Source organism: Bidens hawaiensis, unplaced genomic scaffold (assembly GCF_021521415.1).
Source record: "Bidens hawaiensis isolate Kalapana, Puna unplaced genomic scaffold, B.hawaiensis_p1.1 tig00419396_1, whole genome shotgun sequence".
Taxonomy (NCBI): Eukaryota; Viridiplantae; Streptophyta; class Magnoliopsida; order Asterales; family Asteraceae; genus Bidens; species Bidens hawaiensis.
Genome location: NW_027504847.1, coordinates 1,047,781 through 1,075,479, shown reverse-complemented (window position 1 = coordinate 1,075,479; position 27,699 = coordinate 1,047,781). Strand labels below are relative to the sequence as shown.

General features: G+C 34.7%; 2 protein-coding genes across 2 annotated transcripts; both read right to left on the bottom strand.

Moving 5' to 3' along the window:
- Positions 1 to 5,366: 5,366 nt before the first annotated feature.
- Positions 5,367 to 8,503, bottom strand: LOC143608585 (uncharacterized). The gene is made up of 8 exons (XM_077083594.1): positions 8,382 to 8,503; positions 8,146 to 8,281; positions 7,882 to 8,057; positions 7,670 to 7,790; positions 7,381 to 7,554; positions 7,205 to 7,279; positions 5,496 to 5,546; positions 5,367 to 5,420 (listed from the first exon to the last, which is right to left on the bottom strand). The coding sequence occupies exons 1-8, from the start codon at positions 8,501 to 8,503 to the stop codon at positions 5,367 to 5,369; spliced, it is 909 nt and encodes a 302-aa protein (XP_076939709.1).
- Positions 8,504 to 22,920: 14,417 nt separating this feature from the next.
- Positions 22,921 to 27,469, bottom strand: LOC143608537 (aquaporin NIP6-1-like). Its single transcript, XM_077083555.1, has 5 exons — positions 27,079 to 27,469; positions 26,717 to 26,941; positions 26,438 to 26,632; positions 23,866 to 23,927; positions 22,921 to 23,328 (listed from the first exon to the last, which is right to left on the bottom strand). Exons 1-5 carry the CDS (start codon positions 27,310 to 27,312, stop codon positions 23,127 to 23,129), a joined length of 918 nt encoding a protein of 305 aa, XP_076939670.1. The 5' UTR covers positions 27,313 to 27,469; the 3' UTR covers positions 22,921 to 23,126.
- Between the last annotated feature and the right edge of the window lie 230 nt (positions 27,470 to 27,699).

The window sequence follows — 27,699 nt, the reverse complement described above, 5'->3', positions numbered from 1 at the left end:
TTCCTTTTTGACCTTGCAGAGTTGAATAACGGTGTACATCGTTGAGGGTCTTCAAATTAAAAAGGTTGTAATATTAGTATTTTAAAACCAAAAAAAAGGTTTTATAAAAAATAAAAATATTCAAAGAGTATAGTTATGTTGCAAACAATTGGTAAAGACTAACCGTTGTTTAGTACATTCGAATAGTCGACATTCGAATTTGTTGATGGAGACACGTTCTCCTTATTAGATTGTAAACACGATAGTTGTGTTGATGATGAAATATTTTGCAAGGTCTCAAAGATGCGATTAACTGTAACGTATTACATATTAAAAAAACAAAATGAGAAACAAATAATAATAAATAATAAAGTAATAATGATTATTTAATTAACGTACCAGGGACACAAGAATTAAAGGAGGAATAGGTTAGATGCGGATAAGAATTTGTATTATTAGATAAACGATCTATATTATCTTGGTAACTATTAAGCGGTAAAATACAACCACCTAAATTTAAGAATATCAAATATTATTTTATTTTAAATATGATTTAAAATTGAAAATCATGATTTAATAAAATTTAAATACTTGCTTGATATGGTAGAGTGACAATCGGTGTTGATTGATAATGGATGTAGTTTGTATTGTTGGATATGGTAAATAATGGTAAAGATTGATTTTGGCCTACATTTAAAAAAATGAAAAATTAAATAATAACATTATTGCTTCTCAAAAACAAATTAATTTTTTTCAAATATCATTGATTGGGTAGAAAAAGATAAAATCATTCAACCTACCACTATTACTTGGGTTATTTTGAGAAGATGAAGCTCCTTCATTTTTTCGTTTCTTTTTGGATGTAGACATCTTCCAAAAATATAGATATCAAGCCTCAAAGTTGTGTTAAGCAAACTTTATAGAACCATAACATACGAAAATAAAGTCTTATAAATTATATCTTCAAAAGACTCTTAAATATTATAACTCAAAATGAAAAAAAGATTATTGAACAATAACTGAAAATCATAAACAATAAAATTTTAAACACAAATCAGAAAACAAACTGCTTTCTTAAGAATCAATTTTATATATCTATATATTTGAATTTGTACAAACATCAAAATCGGCAAATTAGTTAATTATAAATGAAATTCAAATTAACAAAACTTTAAAATGGGTATTTGAGAACGCAAAATCAAACCGGAAATTATTGTTTAAATATAAGCAATCTGTGTTTTCGGCCAAACATAAACCTATGACATGATTAAAAACCTAATCAGAAAATTTTCGGAAGTAAAGTATAGAACGTAGAAAACACTTACAAAATCAATTATTCCATTGGCTTATAAAGAACATGTATGAAGACACGAAAATTAAGTTATGATGTTGAAGAAGTTTATTTATAATGAAAAGTGAGAAAGTATATATAAACCAAAATTTTATAATATATTCTTTAAATGGAAACAATCATTGTAATAATATTAGGATTTGTTTATTTTTAGATGAAATATGATAATAGTAAATTTGAAATATGAGGACTAAAATAAAAAATATTACTGCAATTAATGTATGATAATAAATTTAACGATAATATAGTTAATTTAATTAGTAATCATAAAAATAAATAACATATACGTATTCGTATTTAATAATTTTAAATCATTTTTAAATTAAATATTTTATAGCAGAGATAATTATATAGGATTTATTGTATGGAATAATTAATTTATGGCATTCAAGTTGACGTTGTATATAGTTGTTTCCTAATGAAAGTATGATCATATTAGTTGTAGGTAATAATTCTTAAAAATATACATGTGTATACTTATATTTCAATACATACAAGACAACTAATGACAATGAACTTATAATTATAACCTAAAAACCATAACATAAAGTGATAATTAGTAGTACAAAACATACATATTAAATCTAACAAAATAAGTAGGATAATTAACATAAGTAAACCTAACAAAATACATATAGAACCTGTTAGCAAAATGGTAGTGTTTAAACCCTAATATATTTAACAATCCATTATCAACTTCAACATCAACCAAGAACATCAGTGAGTATCAACGAATGTGTAGCCTCGTTGTACTCGAAAACCACCAAAGTGCCATACAGAAGGCCATTCAACCGAACAAAAGTTGTCCAATTTCGAACCCTATACCGCTCATTATTGCCATTCAGTTCAATAGCAATTTCAGTGGAGACATCAACACCATTTGAATTTATTAAAACCAAATCTGATTCGTAATCCAAGTTATTGTTCCGTGCAAACTCAAACGGCAAACGCTATAAATAAAAGTAGAATTACAAAGTTATTTGTTTGAAGATATATCATATGAAATTAAAGTACATGTATAAAATCAGTTTCTTACCAGCCTATCCCGTACTATCACTTCCAAAATGTTATCTTCATGCACCTGAGGAACAATAATATCCAAGATCGGCTCATCAACGTCTAACATACCAACATCATCTTCGATAGCGACATCGAGTCCTAAAAATACACATCAAATATGTTATAAAGTAATTAATAAACTAAAGTGTACAAAAATATAAAAGATATAAAAAATTGACAAAAATACCTTCATCAACGTTGTGAGGTTGAGATTCGTCATCACTTTCAATCTCGATAACCATTGGAACATAACCGAGTTCGGGATGTAGATTTGGACCGGTGTATAACAAATCATTATTAAAATTTACACGCTCGATACCACGGTTATCAAAAACATACATTCTAAATGTCCACGTACCTTGAAGACGTTGAAACACAAGATAATTATTAACAGCAAGCTTATAATGCTTGGCCATGTCTTCCCACTCACCAGTAATACCAAATCTCGGAGTAGTAAGTTTGACGCACTGAATGTATAGATTCCATTTAAATCCATCAATAGCCTCAACAACGATATGATCATACTGTCCTGGCTGTAAACTAAAGTAGCATCTAACCTGATCATCTCTCAGTGGCTACAAACATATAAAAAAAATATAGTATAATAAAATTTAATCCTGTCTTATATGAGTAAAAGGTTTGTTCAATATTTAATAACTCATTTACAAAGTTACTTACAAGATATTTAAGAGTAGGGTAATGAACGAAAGCATCAACAACCATGTTGTCATGAACTGGTTGATCTCTAACGTAAATGAATGTCCATTCATTTTGGTCAATTGGAGAAAAAACCAAGACATCTCCGAACATCAACCGATTGTCTACAACAAATTGGTCCCACCCATTTTGAAAAACATAACGTCCGTTTATGAATTCAATTTCAATAAACCAATCTTTGTCTTTGTGATATAAAACAACCGGGTGCACATTATGTAAGGCCCCGTTACCGGTAACCCTAATTTCGTGTTGGATTTACTCATAAACACAGTTCTAAATATCAGAGTTACTTAAAACATTTACGCGGAATATAAAACTTTCATAAAACATTACAATATTTCATAACTTGTCTCAAAACATCCTTTGTCTTTCACATTTAAACATTAAAATTAAAACATCATAAGTCTTCAGATGCCAGACTCTTGTTCAGTGCCATGTGTCTCCTCAAGCGAGCTGCCTCATCCTACTCACCTGCGTGCATACTAAAAGTCAGCTACGCTGAGTGAGTTCTAGATAATCACATAATCATACCATTCACATAACATTATATTCTTTCATTCATACTTTCATACTTTTAATACTTTCTTACTTTCTTACTTTCTTTTGTATTAACTTACCTTCATATCTTACGTTATAAAGAGCATTACGCCCTACATTCCTCAAGTATTATTAGGGCTCGGTACCCTCTTTCCTCGAGTATTATTAGGGCTCGGTACCCTCTTTCCTCGAGTATTATTAGGGCTCGGTACCCTCTTTCCTCGAGTATTATTAGGGCTCGGTACCCTCTTTCCTCGAGTATTATTAGGACTCGGTACCCTCCTTCCTCGAGTATTATTAGGGCTCGGTACCCTCTTTCCTCGAATATTAGTAGGGTTCGGTTCCCTAGTTCTCGAATATTAGTAGGGTTCGATTCCCTCTTCGTTACCATTCAACCATCCTTTCCTTCTTTTATTAACTTTATCACATTCATACACATAAGCATACATATCATACTTACCTTATACTTAGCGTTACAACCTGACAGTACGTGCAATATCCGAAGATCGTTCACGTACCATCAAGCAATCATTCATACATATCACATCATTCACATAAGGCATACACTTATCTCTTAGGATAAGCGTATTAACAAACATATCGAGTATGCACACAGCCCCGAAAACATAACACATAAATGGGGCTAGAAACTCACCTGAACACGGTTACGTTCACCGTTAATCGTAATCCCTTTCTTCAGTTGTGTGCGGCTGACTGTATAACAAGTATACGTATCAATTAACTATCACTTCTCATAATGTATTTCTATCTTTATATGACCCACAACGAACGGGGGTCCGGGGGCAGCGCCCCTGGCAGCGGGGTCTAGGGGCGGCAGCCCCTAGCAGGGTCCAAGGGGCAGAGCCCCTGGCTGGGGTCGAGCTGCCAGGTCAGCTTGGAAAAATTTTATTTCCATTAACTGTCTTAACACATTTTTCATTAGGTTTTTAATTTATTTTCTAATCGAACTTGGCTTTAGGCGAAGTTAAACCTCAGGCGAACTTAGCTTTAGGCGAATTTAAACCTCAGGCGAACTTAGCTTTAGGCGAAGTTAAACCTCAGGCGAACTTGGCTTTAGGCGAAGTTAAACCTCAGGCGAACTTAGCTTTAGGCGAAGTTAAACCTCAGGCGAACTTATCACCAGGCGAACTTAGCTTGCAGGCGAAGTTCATCAGGCGAACTTAGCTTGCAGGCGAAGTTCATCGCTTGAAGGCGAAGTTGCCCAGATGAAGGCGAAGTTGCCCAGATGTCCGCTGTTTCGGTTTCTGATCAACATTTCGGGCGATTTTAACACCCTTGTTAAGGTTCAATACCACCCACTACACTTCCCGACCATTTTCGGTCGTTTATACACTAAAAGCTCGGATCTTTAAACTTCCAAGATCAAGAATCATACCTTTTGAGCTTGTTTGGATCTCGTTTATCTTGGTATCACCACTAATCTTTCTCTCTTACCCGGACCTCGCTCGATCCTTCCTTCTTTCTCGGCCCGGCCGGCGGCGGTTTTGGGTGTGCTTGGTGTGTGTGTATGTGTGTGTTTAGGAGAGTGGGGGAAAATGAAGATATTTTGGGATTTTGGGGGTATTTATATCCCTGAAATCCCATTCTCATTTGACCCATCTCAATTAATCCAAGTCCAAGACCCGCTCCTTCCCCGACATTAATCAATTACGCGAAATCACTAAACATAACTTGCTTTATTCATCATTAAAATTTTAGGATGTTACACATTAGCACCAGGTTCAAAAATATCTTGACAAAACAAAGCTGGAAGTGTCTGAAATAAATTTTATGTTGTAGTTAAAGTATAATACAATAATTGAAACATAATTAAAGAGTTTATAATACATACCGTTTCTCCGTTTACATTGTGATAGAAAATGCAAACCGCAGGAATAACATTCTGTTTATTTACAATTTAATATGAGTTAATAAAAAATGTTAAATACACTAACTGATATGTTATTATTGTCAATTATATATACATATATTGTCAATGATAATTATATGATTATTTTAAAATCTTAATTATCACTATAAAAACATGTTTATGACAAAATCTTAACAAAGCAAATACATTGACACATAACAATAATAAACTAAGAATCTGAAAACAATAACTTGTTATCTCCAAACTTATAACAAAATAATCGATGTTTAAAATACTAATATTACAGCTAACACCATAAAGCATGCACAGAGCGTATAATCAGTTTATAATTTAGTTGAAGACGAACTAAAGAGAAAACCTAAATATTATATTCCAAAAACATGCAAAACAACATTAAAGATTCTGACTAAAAATCATCTTCGGCTAATATAAATTAGGGCTAAAACGATTAGAACAATATTAACTAAGAATATTAACAAAATTAAAGTAGATCACAGTATAGTACTTAAATTCTCCATTGATTGAGATCTATATCAAAGAAGAAGAAGCTTTTCTAAAAGTTGAGTCAATCTTCGGTAACAATGGCCGGAATTTTCAGAAAAATCGAGGTAAAATAATTTTGGAGGATAATTAACATTAATAAGCGAAGAGTCGTTTATTTTAAAAAGTTGTGTACAGAAAATATTGGTATGGGCCTAATGGAATGGGCTTTTTCTATTGGATCATGTTTAAACTTTATAAAATTAGCAAATATCTATAACAAAATTTTTATAATTTAATAAATAATTTCTGTTACTGATTAGCTACCAAATTATGATTCTGAAATCAATTTGATATAAAGATATTGTTAGAAATAATTATTAAATAACATTTTTATTAATTGTAACGTTTAGTTTATTATTTAAAAAAAGTGGAATTTCCCACCAGTGTTTTATAATATTTATGAACATTAGACATGTTTTTGTATTTAGTTTATAATATAGTCAACTGATAAGTTATGTAATGCATATGAAACATATGATGGTATAGATAAAATAAAATGTAATATAGTAGGATAAATTCAAGAACTTATGTTGTTTTAGATTAATATGAACATATGTTGTTTTCAAAGTCAGACCTACAACAACTAAACATTAATTTAATAAAGTTAAATAAAAACTTAAATATGATCACTCAACCAAAGAAAATGAAATTGTTCATCTCAACCAACATTCAAAAACAATCGTTCAACGTAAACAAAAGAGAAAAACCAAACATAAAATATCCAAACATCTCAAAAAAACATAAGTGTAAACCGACATAAATGAAAATGTTCAGTTAGATTACTTCTTCACTTTGGGAGTTAAAAAGGCTGCTCATTCGCCTGACTGACTGGTGGTTCCCATCTCTTCGATATTCTTAGACTTCAACTTAGTGGCCGACATGCTAGCATCATCGTCAACTTCAAAAACTTCAACCATTTTTCTCTTCAGTTTATCGTCAGAAGAGGTTGACGTTCCTTTTGTATCAGTTGCCAAATCCAGAGGCTCAACATTTGAACTTGGAGTTTGATTATCTCAAAATTCAGAAAGCTGTTATTAAAAAAGCATTATTAATACACAATCATGTTACACATCTTTCTGTTAAATATATTTATTAGTTTGAACGAATATATTAAAAAAAATCCATACCTTAACAGAAACAGAACCGGATGACAGGAATTCAGAAAGAGATGCTCCCAACGTTAAAGAATTAGAATCTGATTGCTGATAAGACAAAAATGGAATATCAACATATGTCAGTAGAAATAATTATGAAATATAATAAAATAAAAAAATATTTCAAATTATGTTATTACTAAACGAACATCAAGCCTTTTGTGTAACTCTGTGATAATATTGGTGTCATCAGTAAGCTTGCTTATACCATAGTCCTCGACATTGTTCCTAAAGTTAAAATCAGCCACATCTACCTTAAAAGTGAATTTCTTTTCTAAGATAGAATCCAATTTAGCAGGGAATCCACCATTTTCCACCTTATTCTGTAATAAAATTAGACGACAAAGAAACAAATATAATATCTTAAATCTGTTAAACTTACCATATCTTATATGGATGACTATTACAATTAAAAAAGTATTTTACTTATAAACAAACCTCATTTTGAGAATCAATCAATTCTTTAGCTGTTTTCTTAGTTAATATTTTAGCATCTCTATCAAAAAGAGTCAACGACACAACTCCAGTGGAATCCTGCACCCTTGTTTTGATCTTGAACCTATAAAAGTGTATAAATAGGTAAATTGAAAGAAAAAGATATAATTTTACAATGCACTAATTAGACATTTGAATTTGAATTGAATAAATACCTAGGTGTAGGGAAAGCACCTAAAACATTGCATCTTACTGTCTTGCATTCATACTCCTTTCCATCTTCACCATTATTTTCCATGAGCTTACGGCTACAAATATTACACCCAATGTAATACCATTCCGTATCTGGGCAAATTGCCTTAATTGTACCAAGGATAATGATACTTTTAGGCTGCATTATAGTACATGTCGACTTAATAAATATACAATTAATTTTGAAGATAATTAGGATAAAATAAAGATTGTAATAATTAACTTACAGATATAATGGTACAAATATCACCGATGTTAAAAAAATATGTTGCTCTCAAAAACTCATCATCAACAGACGACAGCATCTTCACCGGAATCGGTTTACGAACAGAAACATCATTGGCATTTAGCAGATCCACCAAACTACAAAATTAAATATTTAATGAATTTAGGAATAAGTAATATAATAATAAATTTACAAACTTAATACATAAATGAAAAGAATATTGGTTTAATAATATACCTGTTTTTGTATTCTTCAATCTTAAATAAATAGTCGTTAATAAAGAAACGGCTAAAATTAGATCCAAAAGAATTCGACACATAAACTTTTTCTAAAAAAAGGAAAATTATAATACGACACATTAGTTTAAGTTAGTGACGTGTTAAAACATGCGAAAGTTAAAAACAGTAGACATAGTTACCTTTATCATCAGAACCGATGTAATACTTAACCCTACCAAACTGAAGTATAACTATCGCATGGCCTTCATCAAAATGTTCAATAACATATTTGGAGAGCTCATAAACATAATGATCCCATAGTGTGAGATACACACAGTTTCCACTGAAATTACAGAAGCGTTACAAACAGTCATAAGTATAAAGTTTATTAACCTAAATATGTAATCAAATGTTAGGTGTAATAGTAATACCGTAAATCACATATCTCCATTGTACGCTTGTTTTTGTCCTTCACGTTTGAAGCATTGCTCTTGAACACATGAACCACGTGACCAATAATATCTAACACAAAGAAAAATAAATAAATAATTTATTAACAGATTTAATGGAAATCTAAGACTAAAATTATAAATCTATTTATTTGGATGTCAAAAATTTATTTTATAACAACTGTCGGTTTCAAAGAAATATCTTTATTTATTAAAGATTCAAAAGAAATCATCTTAAAACCAAACAGACGACCATCAAACTCCTGACATGAATTCAAATGTGTGTTTGGTCCCAACACCAATTTGTTGGGACAGTCAATCACACGGTAGTTTGATCCATTTAAACCAACGCTCGGATTAACTATAGTCAGAGTTGAGCTTTCCTTGAGAAATCTTTTGAATCTAAAGATATCATGTTTGTAAACTGTTGCCTGGATTCGATTCTCCTGTCATTAAAGCAAAAAAAATATATGAGAATTAAGATATTTAAGTAAAACATTATATTAAATACGTACATTTTCATCCATGAGCACCATCTCGATCAGAATCCTCATTCACATTTTTGTTGTCTTTTATGCTCCATATTCTTAAAACTCTAACCTTCAGAGTCGATGGTGATGTTTTTAGAACATCAATCTCATTAAGCATGGTAAATTTTTGATCTTCCTCTGACCTATGAATAAAATAAAAATATAAAAGAATAGAAGAAATTATTTGAAACATAAACAAAATGAATAAAAAGGGATGAGCTTACATTGTTGGAGAATTTTTAGTTATGAACACTATGTTAATGGCTTATGTGACTACCTAGATATTTATATAGCAGAATGTATAAACTATAAATTATGGTAAACGTATTATCTTTAGAAAGTTTATAAATAAAAAATGAAACGAATTTTAGCGGTTTATTTTAGGTATACTTATTCCAAAAATAAAAGATATATTATATTTATAAATTTTAAGATTATTTTATGGTTAACGGAAAAAGTCAATGAAATCATATATTCTTTACTTAATTATTAATTATTGATATTATTGTCAATTTGAAAAAAAAAATTGTTTGTTTATAAGAAATCACAATTATTATTTCAAAACTTTCTAAATTTATAATCTTAACAAAATTAAATTGAGATTTCACAATGAAAAGTGTTTTTTGAAAATATTCCTTAATATTTTCCTTAATTTAGAATTATTTTATGGTAAACGGAAAAAGTGAAGGGAATCATAAATTAGTTAGTTAATTATGTTATTATTGATTCTTTGAAAAAATATTCTTTGTTTCAAAAAATCACAATTATTATTTAAAAACTTACTAAACTAATAGTCTGAACAAAATTAAAATATCACATTTACTATTTACTAATTTCGATATTTATGGTTCTAATTATTTTATTTTATTGTTAGATAATTTATTAATAAAATCAGTTACTGAAATCATTAATTGTTTACTTAATTACTTAATCATTGTTATTATCGCCAAATTTAAAATGATTAGTTTGTTTTACAAAATCACAATTATGATTTAGAAAACTTACTAAACTTATAATCTTAACAAAATTAAAAGTTTCTGTTATTTGATAAAACTAAAAATAAAGTTGCCGGAAAATTAAATTAGACGGAAATTAGCCGGAAATCATAATTAACATCGAACAAATAAAACAATTATAAATTATAAATTTAACACAAATAGATCAGAAGATTGGTCGGATAAAAATTAATTAATTAAAATTATGTTTCAATAACAATACAAAAACCAACGGGAAAATAAATTGAATGGAAATTAGCCGAAATTTCAAATATAAATATTTGAATAACAAAAATATAAGAACAGGTTAGCCGGGAAATTTATTTACTGAGACAAATAAAGAAAAATATAAATTCTACAGAAATATATAAACAAATCGGAAGTTTATTATGGATTCAAGGAAACTTTTGCAGGAAGAATAAGTGGAAATCATTAAACAAAAAAATTATTTACTAACTGAAACAATCAGTAACATCAGTAAACATAAAATAGGCGTATGACAGATTTGCCTTAACGATTGACAATAAAACAACTGTATTTGAAAAATTGGATTGATAGTTACCTTCAATATAATCATCTGATAATCAAATCCCACTATTTTGATGTATCCAATCGGTTCAAATACAAAGGTCACAAATAGGGCTCGTATTGTTGATAAATAATGTAGAGGTTCCATGGTGGATATGAACGACGGATGTAGGATTCATGGTGGATATCAAAGGTAGAATAGATTGTAGATCTTGCCGCCGGAATTAGGGTTGGTAAAATCATCGGGAGATTAGAGAGAGAATCGATGGTGGAGATAATTTTTTTTGTGAAAAAAAACCGGGTTTTGTTTAATTGTCAATATGGAGACCCGGACACGTGGCGCAATATTAGACAATCTGAGATAGGAAACTGCTGACTGGATTGCCAATGTGGACAGCCTAGTTGAAGGCCATGTGTCCACATTGTATTGATTTAATAGTATTTAAATATTCTCGTTTTTGCCACCGGCCCATGCTGTAATCTAAACTCAAAGCCCAAGTTTTATGGTTTCTAGGGCCAATTGGACTTAGAGGTGCACAAATCGGGTTTTTCAATACCCGGATTCGGATATGGAACCGGGTTTGGGTATGACCGGGTATTGGCCATATATGGGTCGGGTTCGGGTTCAGGTATTGTCTCTAAAACCATACCCTATGTATCGGGTTCGGGTCGGGTATAGAACCGAGTATTCTAAAACTGGATATTTGAATACCCTATTTCTAGTTATTGAAAAAACCATATTTTCATGTTTTTATGGCTTTACGGATGTATATTGAATTTTCTAAGGGGTTGCACCTTTTAGGATTAGTTTTTGGGGTATTTCTCGGGTATAGATCGGGTATTTGAAAAACCAAGTTCTGGGTATTTGTAAAACCCGGTTCGGGTATGGAAACGGTTCTGGTTTTCGGGTATTACCGGGTACAAATCGGGTCCGGTCCCAGGTACGGGTTTTGATGATGAAATGCATACCCTATCCATACCCTACAGGTAGGGTCGGGTACCGGTTCGGGTTTTGAAAACCCGGGTATAAAAAAACGGTTACGGGTATTTTTATCGGATCTGGTTCCGGTTTTGGTTTTTTTTCACCTCTAATTGGACTTGCTTCATGACTTCTAAACTCATTTTGAATTCAAGTCCACAATTTGTGTTATAAAACACCAAGCCCAATTAACTAATATGTATAGTATAGCCCAAATAGAGCTATAGTGTAACCGACAAAACACGAAACATATTATTAAACGAGTCTTCTCTCTGACATCTCCTAGCTCATTAATAAATAAGATTGTTTATTAAATCATCAAGTTAACCCAACAACACTTAAATCATGTTGATAAGTGATAACACTAAAATTACCTACCGTTTTAACCAATTTTAGCTATACGAAGAAATTAAGCTAAGTATGAGCTCAAACACAAAAAAATATCTGTAACAACGTGAAAATTTCGAGTTCAAAGCATCAACTTTCCAAAGTCTAGGGACTAAAATTGCCAAATTCTAAACTTGAGGGTTAAAAATGAAAAATCTGACTTTTTGTCCTATCGCGCTACGCGATGAACAAAAGGAGGAGCCCATCGCGTACCACTATGGAGCTTCTGACACGTTGTGACACGTGTGCCACGTGGCACTAGGTGCTGCCACGTGTCACCACGTGGCAATACTGCTGCCACGTGTTGCCACATGGAGCGGCGTCTGCCACGTGGCAGGTCTACGCTGTGTGTCAGCAGAACTATATCGCGGTACTCGATAGGTCTGCTCAGGGACCCATCGCGTACAGGGATGGGGACCAAAATAATGTCTATAAATAGCAAGGTCCCGGATCTCATTTGATGCATCCCAAATCCAGTACTCCTTTCTCTCTCTAACCTCTCACTAGAATTCCAAGTTCGTATAAGCGATTTGCCGCGATAAACGTGTCATAATTCTTTGAGAAACGTGTCCCGAGCCTTCGTTTGTGTATAACGTTTCCTCGAAGTGCGTGCCACCCTCCACCCACATACCAAGACGATGTTTGTTGAAATGGCAATGAATCTCGATAAGCGTGTCATCGAGTGTTGAAGTTTGGCGTTATCGTTTGACGACAAAAGAGATCAAGCGGCGTTGGAGTGCTGCTCAAGTCCCTAGGATTTCTATACGCCACTAAGGTTAGGCGTAATAATGAATTCAATATAATTCAATATTATATTAAAGGCATAAGCCCTAAGTCGAGGTTATACTCGATACCTCGATAAAAAAAAGAAAACATAACAAAGAAATGAATGAAAGAACGAGTATTGAATATTATGGTTGCATATATGTGTGTGTAAATATATATGTATATATTCTTTGTTATGAAAATATTATTTAATGAATAAAGAGTATTCTTAAATAATAAAAGAAAAAGATTACGTTTCTTAGAGAAGAAGAAACGTCGGGTTTTTATTATAAACTAAAGGTTTATAATTTACTTTTAAACTAAAGGTTTTTAAGTAAAAGAAAATGAACTAAAGGTTCATCGAGGATTGATATAAGACTAAAGGTCTTAAGCCGGATCGTGTATCCGACTAACAAATATTTATACTCGTACTATAGGTGCGAGATAAAGAAAGGGAAAGACCCTTGGAGGGTGAGTGAAATAATTGTTTATGTGTTTTAGGGATAAGATAGGAAATAATTGTTTATGTGTTTTAGGGATAAGATAGGAAATAATATACTCGTACTATCAGAGCCATCGATCTTAGCGAATTGGGTATCATAAAACAATACCCAAGCTTCGATCCAAGTATAGGAAATAATTGTTTATGTGTTTTAGGGATAAGATAGGCTGGTAACCTTTCTTTCCCTCTCTACATTCTAAACCACCCTTAATAGATGTCATTCAAAGCTCACATAGAAGAATTTGTGCGCAAGGAAAAGGAAGTCGGAATTGCCGAACCTTACCCCGAAGACAATATGAGCGATGGTTATTATGAAGCATACTTTGACCAAGATATGGAACGAGACTTGTCCAAACCCGTATACTACCCCGGAAGTAGACACTACCCAATAGATGTTCCCGATGGTCCACCAAAACAAGGAATTGAGTCACCAAGACACTCAAGCTACCATCCACCGACAATATCGATGTATAATCCCTCCGAAGTACCGACATACCATCCAACAGAGATCCCCACTTACCAACCCTCGGAGATACCACAATATTATCCAACCGAATACTTACCAAACTCTCAACCATCCTCCGAGTGGATGAAATATCTCTCTGAACAACAAGAATGGCATGCGGGAAGCTCCACCTTCAAAAAAGTTAGTTCCCAACCAAACAATGGTGAAGGACCGTCCCGTAGACCCAAGATGAGAATAATGATGCCTTCTGAGACTTTCTAGATGATCCCAATAAACAATGAAACTACACAACCCATGGAGGAAGATGAACCAGAAGAGGAGGAACCGGAAGAGGAAGAAGAACCAGAAGAGGAGGAAGATCCTGAAGAAGATGAAGAAACCGAGGAGGAGTCTGGAGAAGAACCGGAAGAAGAGCATCCTGATAACCTTCATGAGATGTCAAGTCCAATGGAAGGATCACTCACTTCCCAAAACGCAAGCTATGGCTCTGTGGATCCACATGTCCAGCACCTTGAGAAACTTAGGAATCAAGCTTCGTCAAGCTTCCCACCATTTCAAGGAGAAATTCCATAAATTCAAGAGCAAGCCGACGAGATCCGAGAGCAGAACCAAGCTGCCAAGACCTTCCTCTACCTTTCATCTGACATGGACTATGTTCCGTATCCAGAACCAAGGAATCACTACGAGATGGTGACACTAGGTTACCGCGACCCACCTCCGCAGTATGGATACCCCAATGTAGTCCCACAATCATATGAAGAACATCTGGATCGTGCACTGCACGAAACCGACGATTGGAGGAAGAAGGTAGATGAGGAAGAGAAGAAAAAGAAGAAAGTTGGAGAAACACTCCTTCGTAAATGCAACAAACTAACGAAGGTTGTGAAGAAGTTCTTGAAGAACTGAAGATGAGGGAATACGATGTGAAGTTATGTGTATAAAAATAGTCCTGTATGTTATGTGTATAAATAAAGAACATTTGAAACGTTCTTATATAAGGATAGGGCAAACTATATATATCGTTGAAACGATATATATACTAATGTGTAATATGAAATATATATATCCTTGTGATATATATAAATGTGAATAAATAAAAGTGTGTGTTTGATAAAAGAAATGTTGTTAAAATTTCTGACTTAATTGAAAAAGAAAGAGAAATATGTCTGAACAAAGTAACAACAATAATGCTCATAGAGAGAAAGAGATAAAAGATAAGGGGAAAGGCCCTGAAAATGAGAACGAGCGAGAGGAAGAAATTCCTGAAAAATACATGAATAAAATCCAAAAGATGATTAAGCAAGCCATTAGGGAAGAAACCAAGTTTAGATCTCAATCTAGACAAACCAAACATTCCCGAACTGTTAATCCTTCCGTTCATCCTTAGAAATCCGTGAAATCCCGTCTGAAACCCTCTCATGAGGAGGGTAGTTTTCATGAATCTAACGCCGACAATGGAGTTATACGTGAGTTCAAGAAACTCAAGATAAGTGGTTGTTCGTTCAAGGATTTTAAATACTATGGACCGAAAGAGTTCCATGGTGACAAGGGAGCTATCACAACCGTGAGATGGCTCGAGGAGATGGAAACTATTGTTATCACGAGTAAGTGCTCTGAGGAGGAAAAGATCCAATATTCCGCCTTTATGTTTAAAGGGAAGCGCATGAGTGGTGGAATGCGCTGTTGATGAGTAAGGGAAGAGATGTAATGTACGGCCTGACATGGGATGAGTTTAAGGCCATGGTGATGGAAAAGTTTTGTCCTATGCACGAGACCGATCAGATCCAAACAAAATTCCTCAATCATAAGGTCGTAGGGACAAACCTCCGAGAGTACAATACCAAATTCCTCGAGTACTGTCGCCTTGTTCCCCAGCTGGTTAACCCTGAGTCCAGCAAACTCACAAGATACATATGGGGATTTTCTTGGGAAATCTGCGACATGGTGAGATCACACTTGCCTCAAACCGCTGACTCTGCAATGGAGTTGGCTGGTTACTTGATAGGCGGCATGGTCTGCAACAAAGAAGAGGACAAGAAGGTGACACCAACAACTGCTCAAGGAAAGACTGGAGGAAGTTCCAACTTTAGAAGCAAGGGCGTAAACCGAAACAATTCTACGCCATGCAAGACGTGTAGGAGGTACCACAAGGGTCGATGTAATTTCGCCCCGTTTCCTAAAGTCTGTGAATCCTGTAATCGTACGGGACATGATGCTGCCAATTGTTGGAAGAAGAAGATGACTTGCTTTAATTGCAAAGAAATGGGCCATATAAGTTTCGAGTGCCCAAAGAACAAACCCGCTGCTGGTGGTACAGGTGGAAGTGGCCAGAACAAGAAAGGAAACGCTCGAGTCTTCGTACTCGACACAAAGAAGGCCGCTGATATGCCGGAAACCATAACCGGTACGTTTCTAGTCAACGACACCTATGCTAGAGTTTTGTTTGATTCAGGTGCCAATCTAAGTTTTATAGATTATAGTTTTTGTAGTCTATTAAACGAACCATTAACAAAATTAAATAAAACTCTAAGCGTCGAAACTGCTAGTGGCGAAATCGTTAAGATCTCCGAAGCCCTTGAAAAAGGAAAAATACTTCTAGCTGGTTATATTCTGCCTATTTTTTTGTTACCCATGAGTCTGGCTGTCTTTGATATTGTACTTGGTATGGATTGGTTATCCAATAACCATGCTCGTATCATCTGTAATAGCAAAACTATTGAACTTCAAGCCCTCGATAAACGAACAATTCGAATAGAAGGGGACAAAGACGCTGGCCAAGTTAGCATAATTTATATGATTAGGGCTAAAAAATGTTTGAATCAAGGATGCCTCACATTCATGGCCTACGTCACTGAAGAATCAAAGCCAAAAGAAATCAAAGACGTCCCTATTGTTTCTAACTTTTCTGACGCCTTTCCTGATGAACTTCCTGGAATTCCTCCCGATCGTGAAGTAGAGTTTAGGATTGATCTTATTCCTGGTACTGCTCCGATCGCCAAAGCTCCGTATCGTTTAGCGCCGACCGAAATGAAGGAGTTGAAGAAACAGCTCGATGAACTTTTGGAGAAAGGTTTCATTCGACCGAGTTCGTCGCCTTGGGGAGCGCCAATTCTATTCGTCAAGAAGAAAGATGGTTCCATGCGAATGTGTATCGATTATCGTGCGTTGAACAAAGTCACAATCAAGAACCGATATCCACTACCTCGTATCGATGATATTTTCGACCAACTTCAAGGTGCTAGCTACTAAAATCGATCTTCGTTCCGGCTATCACCAACTCAAAGTTCAATCTGAAGATATTCCGAAAATCGCCTTTCGAACAAGGTATGGCCATTATGAGTTCACCGTTATGCCATTCGGACTTACTAATACGCCAGCTGCGTTCATGGATATGATGAACCGAATCTGTAAGCCTTACTTGGATAAATTTGTTATCGTTTTCATCGACGACATACTCATTTATTCTAAGTCTAAGGATGATCATGAAATTCATCTTCGAACGTTTCTTGAAATTCTTAGAACCGAGAAGTTGTACGCCAAGTTCTCGAAATGCGAGTTCTGGTTGCACGAGGTACAATTTCTTGGACATATCATTAACGTAAACGGTATTCAAGTGGACCCCGCTAAGATTGAAACTATCTCTAAATGGGAAGTCCCAAAGTCGCCAACCGAAATTCGAAGTTTCTTAGATTTGGCCGGCTACTACCGTAGGTTCATCGAGAATTTTTCTCAAATCATCGTTCCTCTAACTTCCTTAACTCGTAAGAAGATCAAGTATGAATGGGGAACGAAGCAACAAGAGGCGTTCGATATACTCAAACAAAATCTCGCCCAAGCACCTATCTTGGCTTTGCCAGAAGGTACTGAGGATTTTGTAGTCTTTAGTGACGCGTCTCACTCGGGTTTGGGATGCGTACTAATGCAACGCAAGAAAGTAATCGCTTACGCCTCTCGTCAACTCAAAGTACACGAAAAGAACTGCACGACTCACGATCTAGAGTTAGGCGCCATAATCTTTGCACTTAAGATATGGAGGCACTATCTCTATGGAGTAAGATTTACCGTGTACATTGATCATAAGAGTTTGAAACATATTTTCGACCAAAAAGAGCTCAACATGCGCCAACGGAGATGGATGGAAACGCTCAATGACTACGACTGTGAGACCGTTTATCACGAAGGTAAAGCCAACGTTGTGGCTGAAGCCTTAAGTCGTAAGGAATACGAGAAGCCAAAAAGAGTCCGAGCGTTACGTCTAGAACTTCAAATTGATCTCATTGAACAAATCAAATCCGTGAGAAAATCTTGAACGAAGCTCATAAGTCGAAATACATGATGCATCCCGGAAGTGATAAGATGTACCATAATCTTAAAGCAAACTATTGGTGGAATGGAATGAAAAGGGATGCCGCTTCGCATGTTGCGAAATGTTTAACTTGCTTGCAAGTCAAGGCTGAACATCAAAAGCCTTCGGGATTGCTTCAGCAACCTGAACTTCCCGTTTGGAAGTGGGAGTTAATCACTATGGATTTCATTACCAAACTCCCAAAGACGACTCGACAACATAATGCGATATGGGTAATAGTGGATCGTTTAACGAAGTCCGCATACTTTATACCCATCAATGAGTCGTACTCAATGAATAGACTAGCGCGTATTTATGTGAACAACATTGTTGCCTTACATGGAGTACCGCTATCTATAATATTTGATCGAGACAGTCGTTTTACGTCTCATTTCTGGAAAAGCTTCCAACAAGCTCTTGGTACGAAGTTAAACCTGAGCACTGCCTATCATCCGCAAACCGATGGGCAAAGTGAAAGAACGATTCAAACGTTGGAAGATATGCTCCTCGCTTGTGTGATCAACTTATGTGGAAGTTGGGACGACCACTTACCCCTAATAGAATTCTCGTACAATAATAGCTATCACACAAGTATTCAAGCCCGCACCATTCGAGGCGTTATATGGTCGAAAGTGTAGAACGCCCGTGTGCTGGTCTGAAATCGGAGACAATCAATTATCTGGACCCGAGATAGTTCAAGAAACCACTGACAAGATACTTCAAATCCGAGAACGAATTAAAACGGCGCGTGATCGACAAAAGAGTTACGCTGATGTCCACCGTAAGCCGTTAGAATTTAATGTCGGTGACAAGGTATTATTGAAAGTTTCGCCTTGGAAAGGCGTTATTCGCTTCGGTAAGAAACGAAAGTTAAGTCCTCGATTCGTTGGACCTTTTGAGATACTCGAACGAATCGGCAATGTTCCATACCGTTTGCGATTGCCCGAGGAAATGAAAGGAATACATGATGTATTCCATGTTTCGAATCTGCGTAAATGTTTGACCGACGAATCTTTGGCTATGCCATTAAAAGACGTAGAAATAAATGAGAATTTAAAATTCGTAAAACATCCAATTAAAATTGAAGATTCGAAAACAAAGAAATTGAAGAGACGAACTTTGAAAATTGTGAAAGTTAAATGGGACTCGCGTAGAAGGCCCGAATATACTTGGGAACTCGAATCGGAAATTAAAGAAAGTACCCACACTTGTTCGAGTAAAGCAATCTCGAGAACGAGATTTGTTTCAAGGCGGGGAGGATGTAACAACGTGAAAATTTCGAGTTCAAAGTATCAACTTTCCAATGTCTAGGGACTAAAATTGCCAAATTCTAAACTTGAGGGTTAAAAATGAAAAATCTGATTTCTTGTCCTATCGCGCTACGCGATGGACAAAAGGAGAAGCTCATCGCGTACCGCGATGGAGCTTCTGACACGTTGTGGCACGTGTGCCACGTGGCACACGGTGGCACTAGGTGCTGCCACGTGTCACCACGTAGCAACACTGCTGCCACGTGGAGCGGCGTCTGCCACGTGGCAGGTCTACGCTGTGCGTCAGCAGACCTATATCGCGGTACGCGATAGGTCTGCTCAGGGACCCATCGCGTACAGCGTAGCAAGGTCCCGGATCTCATTTGATGCATCCCAAATCCAGTACTCCTTTCTGTCTCTAACCTCTCATTAGAATTCCAAGTTCGTATAAGCGATTTGCCTCGATAAACGTGTCATAATTCTTTGAGAAACATGTCCCGAGCCTTCGTTTGTGTATAACGTTTCCTCAAAGTGCGTGCCACCCTCCACCCACATACCAAGACGATGTTTGTTGAAATGGCAATGAATCTCGATAAGCGTGTCATCGAGTGTTGAAGTTTGGCGTTATCGTTTGACGACCAAAGAGATCAAGCGGCGTTGGAGTGCTGCTCAAGTCCCTAAGATTTCTATACGCCACTAAGGTTAGGCGTAATAATGAATTCAATATAATTCAATATTATATTAAAGGCTTAAGCCCTAAGTCGAGGTTATACTCGATACCTCGATAAAAGAAAAGAAAACATAACAAAGAAATGAATGAAAGAACGAGTATTGAATATTATGGTTGCATATATATGTGTGTAAATATATATGTATATATTCTTTGTTATGAAAATATTATTTAATGAATAAAGAGTATTCTTAAATAATAAAAGAAAAAGATTACGTTTCTTAGAGAAGAAGAAACGTCGGGTTTTTATTATAAACTAAAGGTTTATAATTTACTTTTAAACTAAAGGTTTTTAAGTAAAATAAAATGAACTAAAGGTTCATCGAGGATTGATATAAGACTAAAGGTCTTAAGCCGGATCGTGTATCCGACTAACAAATATTTATACTCGTACTATAGGTGCGAGATAAAGAAAGGGAAAGACCCTTGGACGGTGAGTGAAACCAATCCTAAAGAGACAAGGTGAATACGCCCCCAAACTTTTAAACTTGAATTCAAATGAGTTAAACTTGTTATATGAAATTGTTTACAAGGAACTATGTGTTCCTAAAACCGTTATAACTATGGGTATAAACCTAGCCCTTAGGCTATGGTATACGTATGTCTGGATCCTTACATAGGTGGTAATATGCAATGTATGGGCATGATCGCACCACCCTTGGTCGTAGGACGCTCTCCTGCAGGGAGTACGACCTTATGTGTATATTTACAAGTACTTGACTAAGTCGAACGCTGCGGTGTTTGCTGAGGTGACATTGAGTAGAGGCTCAAGTTTATAATGTGTTATTTGACTTTGTTATTCCTAAGCCATGTTGGGCCGAGGTAGGCGTAGTCTCGATGGGTAAAAAGTAAAAGAAGTTATTTTGCGTCAGCGTGTTCACCAGCATTCGTTGCTGACGTATTTTCTTACCTTTTGCAGGTGAACAAGTTTAGCACTTGGAGTGACGAAGTGCTTATATATCCGATGGCTCGGATTTTATTTTGTATAAACATAAATGGTGGTTTGTAAATATAAACAAGTAATACTTTTTTTAACTTAAACGGGTATTTTATAATCTCGTCTTTTATATATATAAGTTACATTTTCGATCCTTAAAGTTTTATAAGTCTTCCGCAAATAAACAGAACTCTGATTTATTTACAATATTGGTACCAACTATTGGGTCACACTCCTAGGCCTAAGATGCGGGTGTGACACTATCAAACATACTTTGGTTTCAATTTCAAATATATTGGACTTCAATTAAGGTACATAAGGATAAGGAATGAAGTTAATCATGCTAATTTATTTCTTTGAACGGTTAATCGGTCTGAATAAACACTTGATTCGTAAGAGAAGCTAGACTTTAGGCAGCCCATAAAATCAAAAGAAATAATAAAAAGGAACGCAACGGTTTGGATCGGCAGTTTCTTCAATCCATATTAATCGTTTCGTTCATCTTCATGGTAGCATAGTTCATTCCTGTAATCGTAACTGGGACTACAGTTTAGTTATCTGTGTTTAACTTTAATGTCTATAGTATATGTATTCTACACTTGAATATGACTCACCACAACCCAATCTAACCTTCTAAAACCTACCATGACCTATTAGTGCCATCAACCCCTATTAAGGACGATTATGACGCTTAAGGCCAATTAGGATTCTTATGAACAATTGTGAGTCTTAAATATTAAGACATGTACAAACCATTATAACCATTTACGATCTAATATGACTTGTTAAAACCTAACATAACCAATTAATAACTAATATATCCTATTAACGCCATCAGTCTAACTAAGAGATATAATGTCCGTTAAAACTTAAAACCCTATCTGGCACAATAAGACATGAGTTAGTCCAAACATAGATTTAATTACTAAAACATAACCATAACCAATTAAACATAGACATACTTGGTTTATCATAGTTACATAAAACCTAATCATGTATGGTATGACTTTTTGAGACTACCATGCTACATTGCTACGTTAAGAGTTGTCATGACTTTCAAGACTACACTATAACACATAACAACCTAATGTGATGACCCACTCTTAACTTATTACCACATATCTAAACTCATATAGTCAAAGATAATCAATTAGGATTAAACTAATTAAATCATAATTAATCATAGCCAAACTTGGTCAACATAAACTTAAACTCTTGTTTGGATTAAACTGCAATGAATTTTTAAACATTTATTTCTAGTCACTAAGGACATGGAAGGAACTTTTAAGGGGTGAGGAGGGGTTCCGGACTTCCAATCTCTCATGTTTGGGCTAAGAAACTTTAAACATAGCCCATATATTTTCGATAAATTTTAGCACATATACTTCCAATAGTATTTTTGGGCTTAGGGGTGGTAATATATGAGTTTTAATAGCTCATACCAAACCAACTAAAAGAACTAATTATGCTTTTTTAGGATTTGTGATTTATATTTGATGAAAAATATTTGTTTATTTTATGTTTAATAACTTAATATTATTTTTTTATATTTTCGACCCCTCCTATTTAACAGCTCCAGTTTTTCCAGTGACTATGTAGGTGATCTTCGAAACAAGGTCAATGTAAGATTCGCTAAAAAGTGTTACAAATTTGTCCTGGAAGTCATATTTATTCGATATGATTTAATAGGAAAGATCCTACACTTCAAGCATCACACTTCCAAGATACAACAATTACATGTATTACTATATAACCGTAACTATATATGTACCCATAAAATCTCCATTAACTCGTTGTACCAGTCACTTCATTTGAAGGCTTCTTAATGGAGCACGTATAAGCTCTTATGAGTAGCTGCCGATGGCAACACAGAGGTGATCATTTAAAATGAGTTTCTTTGGTTATCTTCTAAAGCTATGTGTTTGAGATTTATTAGGATCATTGCCATCTTCTTCGGGCAGCTTAACCGCGGTGTAAATGCCTGCACCGGCTAGTGCGCCAAGGATGGGAGCCGTGAGGTAGATCCATAAGCCTTTGAAGTTATTTGCAGCTATCGCAGGTCCCAGAGTTCTTACCGGATTCATTGATCCTCCAGTGACTGGCCTGTATTAAGACCAATATATTATATGTGAAATGAGAGAATGAAAAAATTAGATGTAATGAATATTGGTTGAAGAAATTAAAATCATGATTTTATTTATAAAAATGTGATTAGTTTAAAACAAATCGGATTTTAATAACCAGGTGTTTGTTGACCAATAATAATCTATACTGAAATTGTGACTAATCGCATTCTTAACTTTCATTTTCCTTTTATTTTATCTAATTTGACACATTTAATATTTATTAAAATAACTAACCCGAACTGACACATCTATAAGTAGACGGGTCTAAAATATCATCTTAGTTAGTTGCTTAAATCAATTTAATCAACGGGTCAACACAACCCGACCAGGCCTATATTTATTCTACATCAAAATTTGACTCGTTACCATGCCTTTACACATGTATTTTACATTTTTACTGCTTGATTATACCACTTATCTTCATGTTCTCATGAAGAGTACAAATTCTTATTATCTCGTGACTTTATGATTGAAAATAACATAAGTGGTGCAAGAAAAAAGTTGAGCTTTGTACCCGGCTATGAGAATATTAAGCATCACTGTTGCCCCTACAGCGATTCCTGCTAGCTCGCCAACCTGTGTCAAAACGAGAATCTGATTATATTCATTCCATTTGGATGCAACAATGACGGGTCTAGAAATTTATAAACTAAAGTGTACTACCCATTTATACCGTAAATTTAAAAAAAACAACATTTTGTCTACAAAATATCAAATCTTTGGATGATATTTTTCAAATCCAAGTTGATTTAAGTATTAAGAACAACATGCAACAGGTAATAAACTAATAAGAATTCATGAGGGCAAATCTACATGATCAAGAACAGTCCAAAAATTGTATTAATATAAATTGACATGTATATGTCTCACCATGAGTTAATTATTAGAATATATATAATTGAAGTTTCAGGGAACATGGACTTTTAAGTTTTTAACTTTCATCATTGACTCATGAGTCCCTTTGTCTTGGATCTAGCATGAATTATATTACAATAATTCATGTATACTATACTGCATGTGAGCTTGAATTTAATGCACCAATTTGTACCGTTAGCATAAGAAAACTAATATCTTAATATATACAATAACAACCATATCCATATCCATATCCCTTAAAAATGTTACTAACAACAGAGTTATTAGCAGACTCTGCCCGTCTGATGAGATGTAGGCAAACCGTTTATCTATCCCAAAAAACATAGATGTTGCTTCCAAAGAGACCCAGCTCAAAAGTCATATGCATGCGATCGAATAAACGTGACACAAAGTTTAAACACTAGACCTCTAGATGGCGGAGAAAAAACCAAATAAATACAATAAATAAAAAAGCAGTACGTATCATTAATAAAAGGGAAAATTCCCAAAATGACCCAAATGAAGAGAGAGAAAAAATAAATGATCCAAAAAGTCACCAGATTCTCAAAATAGCCCAATGAATTTGTACTGAGGCGACGCTTTGGAAATATAACCGACGGGATTGTAGAACCAACTAAAACGTGACACGTGGCAAGAATCTGACAAATCCGACCGTATTTTTGAAAATCTTGAGGTTTTCATCCAAATCTGTTCTTTAAATCATTTTGTAAAAAACAGTCTCTCTAGACGGTTTTTTTATGTTTCATACCTAGTCCGTTCAGATTATGATTATTCCTAACTTTTTTCTTTTTCATCTTCATCTTCACAAATCTTCATCTTTATCTTCACAAAAACTAGAAACTAGTAATCAAAGCAACATATACACAAGAACTCAAAAACAAAACCCAGAAACAGAACTAAGGTTTCAAATTGATATTATTATTAATAATATTATTAATTAATTAATAATAATAATAATAATAATAACGTCATGGACGCCGATATGATGGATACCGACGCTCCGGCGACATCTCCGACGCCACCACCGCCGGAACGTTCTTCAGTTGATGTGACCAGAAAATTACTTACAGTTGCTCGCTAACTCATTGATCAAGGCATGGCAATCTGAAGCTCTTCAAGTGGTAATTATTATTATTATTATTATTATTATTATTATTATTATTATTATTATTATTATTATTATTATTATTATTATTATTATTATTATTACTCTAGCAACTTGGGTTCTGATAGTTTGCTGTTGATTAATACCTGGTGTGCTTCGATAATAGAATGTTAAATGGGTATTTGTTGTAGATAAAAGAACAAGTAGATGATGATGATGATGATGAAGATGTTGTTGAAGAAGATGAAGATGTAGAAAAAGTCAGGGATAATCATAATTTGAACGGACCAGACAAGAAATATAAAAAACCGTCTAGAGAGACTGCTTTTTACAAAATGATTTAAATTAGAAATATGGACGAAAACCCCAAGATTTTTAAAAATCTCGTCGGAAATATCAGAAACTTTCCAAGTGTCATGTTTTAATTGGTTGTAAATCCCGTTGGTTATAATATCAATGTGTCGGCTCAGTACAAATTTCATGAGTTATTTTGGAAATCTTGTTTCTTTTTAAATCATTTTTTTTTCTCTCCTATTTTGAGTCATTTTAAGAATTTTCCCATTAATAAAATTAGTAGCAGTGTCCATAATACTAAATAAATAATTAAAGTGATAACAATAATGAATAATGGACCGTGCAGTCAAGACACTGAGACACATTTCTAACCAAAAACTCTATGTATCCCCTAAAAGTCCTAACTTTAATTCTACGTCTTCTAAAACGGCGATGTATTCGGGGCGATGTATTCGGGCTCACTGACATATCTCATATCTCTTCATAGCCCAGGATGGCGTCAGTCAGCTCTATATTAAGTGATACCATAGATATTTGTTTGTTTTTTTCACTGAAATTTAAATTTAAATAATTTAAACTATGATTTATTAGCCGATTATATAATCCATACCGTTAACTTTCACGTATGTTGCCCACTACAGTTTTACTAGCATAATTATCATAGATATACATTCGATTTCGGTCACAAGGAAGATATGTTTCCTCATTTCTCTCGTAAGTTAATAATAATAATTCTGCGAGAGTGATTGTTTTTGGTAACAAAAGTGAGGGCGGAAATAATATTAAAAGTAAAAGAAGTAAAGGTTCTTACAGCTCTTGTGTCGGTGGCAACAGCAGTGACAACAAACATGAGATTAAAGCTAATGATGAACTCCAAAGCATAAGCTTGTCCATAACTCACTGAAGGAACAGTCACACCACCTCCCATCATTGGATCAAACACCACTTTTAATGTAAAAGCTGCACATATTGAAGCCAACACTTGTGCTCCTATGTACAATGGTACCTAATCAAACACAATCTAGTTAGTAGCCACGTGGCAAAAGCTGATTTGATTAAGTAATATAAAGTGTAGGTCAATATTGGTTACATGTTTCCATGGGAAGTGTTTGAGGGCTGCAAAAGCAATGGTGATTGATGGGTTCAAATGCGCACCCGAGATATGACCGGTAGATAATATAACGATCATGACTGCGAGCCCAGACGAGCCTGCTAGCCCGATCAGGGTCTCTGACCCTGGTGTCTTTTGGTTCACTATGGCGGTAGCCGTCCCTGCGAAGATCAAGATCATGGTGCCTATGAATTCCGCTCCAACCTGTTAAACCGTTACATAAAGTCATAAACCATTCAATTACCCATTTATTTTATTATTATTATTATTACTAACAAAAATTTATAGGACCCCACCAGTATTCTGTTGTTAACTAATGGGATCAGATAAATCGGACTAACCTTTCTTGCTAGGGAGATAGGGGGAGGGGGTAGGTAACAAGTAACACTAGGTAGTGTGCCTTCTTCTTTAGCCAAAGTTTCAACACTAAAACATTTGAAGCTACTTAGAAGTGATTTTCTAAAGGTATTTGAACCATGGTTCCTATCCGGTCTGAACCCACTGAAGAGCAGTGCACCGGGTGTCCCTGGTGTGACCGGGGTCGATGGTGCTGAGCCATTGTCTTCACTGTCCATCTTTCACTATAGGCAGACTATTTAGAGCACAATGAAATGTAATATTTTTTGTTATACTAGTGATGATAATGATAATAATGATGGTGATGATTGCTAGTAGTTGAGAGACTTATATAGACTAGAAACAAGCATCTTTGGTGATAGTTGACTTGGGAATAATAATAATAGTAATAATAATAATGATAATAATAATAATAATAAATAATGAAGTAATAATAAGTGGAAGAAAATGATGCATAGGGTTAAAAGTGAAATGGCTTTCCTCCTCTCATAGTGGGCTCTGTGGATGTCATTTATCTTCTTCCATCTATGCATTGACATGGTTCTTGGTTTCCTTGTCCCCTAGCCCCCCCCCCCCCTCCACACCCACACCCACACACACACACA

Bases quoted from the DNA above. Each gene is read 5' to 3' on its own strand.
- LOC143608585 (XM_077083594.1), bottom strand. From the start codon at position 8,503: ATGTGTCGTATTATAATTTTCCTTTTTTTAGAAAAAGTTTATGTGTCG. The intron at 7,791-7,881 runs GTATTTATTCAA...ACACTTTTATAG, and splicing joins GGTGCTTTCCCTACACCTAG to GTTCAAGATCAAAACAAGGG. The intron at 7,280-7,380 runs GTTCGTTTAGTA...TTGTCTTATCAG, and splicing joins AGTTACACAAAAGGCTTGAT to CAATCAGATTCTAATTCTTT.
- LOC143608537 (XM_077083555.1), bottom strand. From the start codon at position 27,312: ATGGACAGTGAAGACAATGGCTCAGCACCATCGACCCCGGTCACACCA. The intron at 26,942-27,078 runs GTTAGTCCGATT...ACGGTTTAACAG, and splicing joins CTATCTCCCTAGCAAGAAAG to GTTGGAGCGGAATTCATAGG. The intron at 23,329-23,865 runs GTACAAAGCTCA...GTCTTAATACAG, and splicing joins CTTAATATTCTCATAGCCGG to GCCAGTCACTGGAGGATCAA.